General features: G+C 46.4%; 1 protein-coding gene across 1 annotated transcript; it reads right to left on the bottom strand.

The window, feature by feature from the left end:
* Positions 1 to 350: 350 nt before the first annotated feature.
* On the bottom strand, positions 351 to 2,955 carry LOC123765666 (adhesive plaque matrix protein-like). The gene is made up of 2 exons (XM_069333783.1): positions 2,892 to 2,955; positions 351 to 1,315 (listed from the first exon to the last, which is right to left on the bottom strand). Exons 1-2 carry the CDS (start codon positions 2,953 to 2,955, stop codon positions 351 to 353), a joined length of 1,029 nt encoding a protein of 342 aa, XP_069189884.1.
* Between the last annotated feature and the right edge of the window lie 359 nt (positions 2,956 to 3,314).

The following is a 3,314-nucleotide window of genomic DNA, read 5'->3' as shown; positions in this document are numbered from 1 at the left end:
TTGAGGTACAAGTGGTTGGACCTCAAAAGTGTTAGTAGTTGATTGAGGAGCAAAGTGAAAATGCAAAAATCATTCCGCAAATAATTTCAAGGAAAAGAAAAGAATAGGGGGAGGATGAAACTCTGCGGTGTTCACCCGGATACTTTCAACTACCTGAGGGACCATCAGGATTGCGGGGTGAGCAATGATTAATTTTTCTTTACCTTTATCGGAATCAGGATGTGTTTTAAGTTTTTCTAAGTTAGCTAACGACACTTAGCTCGTGTGGTGTTTTTTTCCTAGGAACAACAACACCAATTGCTAAGGAACTACCAGATAACCATGGTAGATAGGATAGATTCTAGGAGAAACTAATTTTGAAGCTTGGGGTTGTGAGCCTTGGTGTTGTGAGCCTTGGGGTTGTGATTCTTGGTGTTGTGAGCCTTGGTATTGTGATTATTGGTGTTGTGAGCCTTGGGGTTGTGATTCTTGGTGTTGTGAGCCTTGGTATTATGAGCCTTGGGGTTGTGAACCTTGGGGATGTAAGCCTTGGGGTTGTGAGCCTTGGGGTTGTGAACCTTGGGGATGTAAGCCTTGGGGTTGTGAGCATTGGGGTTATGAACCGAGGGAATGTAGGCCTTGGGGTTGTGAATCTTGGTGTTGTGAACCTTGGGGATGTAAGCCTTGGGGTTGTGAATCTTGGTGTTGTGAACCTTGTGGATGTAAGCCTTGGGGTTGTGAGCCTTGGTGTTGTGAACCTTGGTGTTGTGAGCCTTGGTGTTGTGAGCCTTGGTGTTGTGAGCCTTGTGGTTGTCAGCCTTGGTGTTGTGAGCCTTGGTGTTGTGAGCCTTGGGGTTGTGAGCCTTGGTGTTGTGAACCTTGGTGTTGTGAGCATTGGTGTTGTGAGCCTTGGGGTTGTGAACCTTGGGATTGTGAGCCTTGGGGTTGTGAGCCTTGGGGTTGTTGTGAGCCTTGGTGTTGTGAACCTTGGTGTTGTGAGCCTTGGTGTTGTGAACCTTGGTGTTGTGAGCCTTGGGATTGTGAGCCTTGGGGTTGTGAGCCTTGGGGTTGTTGTGAGCCTTGGGGTTGTTGTGAGCCTTGGGGTTGTGAGCCTTGGGGTTGTGAGCCTTGGAGTTGTGAGCCTTGGGATTGTGAGCCTTGGGGTTGTGAGCCTTGGGGTTATGAGCCTTGGGGTTGTGATCCTTGGGGTTGTGAGCCTTGGGGTTGTGAACCTTGGGGTTTTGAGCCTTGGGGTTGTGAGCCTTGGGGTTGTGAGCCTTGGGGTTGTGAGCCTTGGGTTGTGAGCCTTGGTGTTGTGAGCCTTGTGGTTGTGAGCCTTGGGATTTTGAGCCATGGGGTTGTGAGCCTTGGTGTTGTGAGCCTTGGTGTTGTGAGCCTTGTGGTTGTGAGCCTTGGTGTTGTGAGCCTTGGTGTTGTGAGCTTTGGTGTTGTGAGCCTTGGGGTTGTGAGCCTTGGGGTTGTGAGCCTTGGGGTTGTGAGCCTTGGGGTTGTGATCCTTGGGGTTGTGAGCCTTGGGGTTGTGAGCCTTGGGGTTTTGAGCCTTGGGGTTGTGAGCCTTGGGGTTGTGAGCCTTGGGGTTGTGAGCCTTGGGGTGTGAGCCTTGGTGTTGTGAGCCTTGTGGTTGTGAGCCTTGGTGTTGTGAGCCTTGGTGTTGTGAGCCTTGGTGTTGTGAGCCTTGGTGTTGTGAGCCTTGGGGGTTGTGACCATTTCGGGCCCTGTGATAATTTGATGTTCTCTCATAGGGACATAAGTAAAGTCTCAGTTAGTTTAATGTAGATAGTGTGAGGTATAATTGATTACTAGTCTTCAGTGGTTGGTAATGAGGTAATCCCCCACAACTGATCAGTAGAATGGTCGGATGTGAGGTATTTCTCACTAATTGGAGTGAGGAGGAATTATCATGGTGGCAGTTACGTACCTCATGAATAGTAGAGTCCTCATAAGTAGCATGAGGTAGTGAGGCGTTGTTTGCTTTATGTATATTTACCCACTTGATGTCGGTATTTCGTGTCCAGATGTTCCTTTTCCGGGAGTTACTAAACTTTTTGCACGTGTTTCAAATAAATCAGAATGATTACCATTAATATAAATGTTTTACTGAAACAATGAAACTCTAGAACGAGTTGTAGCACGTGGGTTGTAATGAGTGAAAGAGGCACTCAGGCCAGAGATTCACTCATATTTTCAAACACCTCCCTTATAACACATGAATGTTATTGATGAGTTGAGAAAGGATTCTCATAAAAGAATGAATTTATTCTTATCAATGATGTTAATATTCAATAAGATTTTTGTTCTCATAATTAAGCTGAGTGAGTAGAGGGTTGTGGGGTGTGAGTTTTAATTCCATGTCTCGGCTGGACAATGAATTCTTCATCTTTAGAAGTCATAATCGCTGTGGCATAAAGTATTGATCTCTATATCACGCCCAATGCAATCCCAATAAGGTGAAACATCCATTGGAAAATATTATGACATTGGCTTTGATTGATCAAGCGTCTCTGGACTTAGCTTGGAGCTTTCTTCTGATAATTCCGTTACCTCTTGACACACGCACTACCCACTGTACCATGATGGGCTTCAAAATATTGCAACCAGAAGCTCTACATGACTTATTTGTAGTATAAGAGATACCAGCAAGAGCAGTGATTCAGAATCTGCAATATTATAAAATAAATAAGTAAAGGGATAAAAAGGAGAGATAATAACCTATTCATAAATAAACTAAATGCAAAGAAATAAAGCAAAAGAGGCAGTATTCTACGAGTAGCCTTATAAAGAACACAAATTGACGATTTGACAACTCCGGCGAGTCACCTCGACGTGTTGCAGCGGATTCCTGAGGCATTTGGACTTAGTAAGTCCAGTTGATAGGTTGGTTTACGGCCCACTGCTGTAATGGGTCCTGGGAGGTGACTGGGTGGACTCGGTGGGTCGAGGTTTATCACGAGACATCTCGCAGTGAGGTGAACAGCCTTGAGTCCCGGGTGTAGAGACTGTGAGTGAGTAGACTTGAGAGACTGTGGACGCCGCTGGGGACATTGGTGCCTCCTTCTGCCACAGTACCCCGGGGTGTGAAGGCTCCCGTAGGGCTCGCGTAAGGCTTGATTACAAGTGATGTAAGTAGCGTAATAGTTGGTTAATTACCCAGGCTACAAAAAGCTGAAGGGCTAGGGATTAGGAGCTGCAGCTCAGTACTCAGAAACACACACACACACACACCCTTCTTCTTTCTAGTGTCGTAAGGCACAGTTCCCTCAGGCGCTCTTCATACCCCATCCCTCGTAGCTCTGGGACGAGTCTCGTTGCAAACC

The sequence above is a fragment of the Procambarus clarkii genome, chromosome 30 (assembly GCF_040958095.1).
Source record: "Procambarus clarkii isolate CNS0578487 chromosome 30, FALCON_Pclarkii_2.0, whole genome shotgun sequence".
Classification (NCBI taxonomy): domain Eukaryota; kingdom Metazoa; phylum Arthropoda; class Malacostraca; order Decapoda; family Cambaridae; genus Procambarus; species Procambarus clarkii.
The sequence above is the reverse complement of the archived record's forward strand: the minus strand, read 5'-3'. Positions and strand labels throughout refer to the sequence as shown.

Bases quoted from the DNA above. Each gene is read 5' to 3' on its own strand.
- LOC123765666 (XM_069333783.1), bottom strand. From the start codon at position 2,955: ATGTCTCGTGATAAACCTCGACCCACCGAGTCCACCCAGTCACCTCCC. The intron at 1,316-2,891 runs GTGGGCCGTAAA...CAAAATCCCAAG, and splicing joins TCCCAGGACCCATTACAGCA to GCTCACAACCACAAGGCTCA.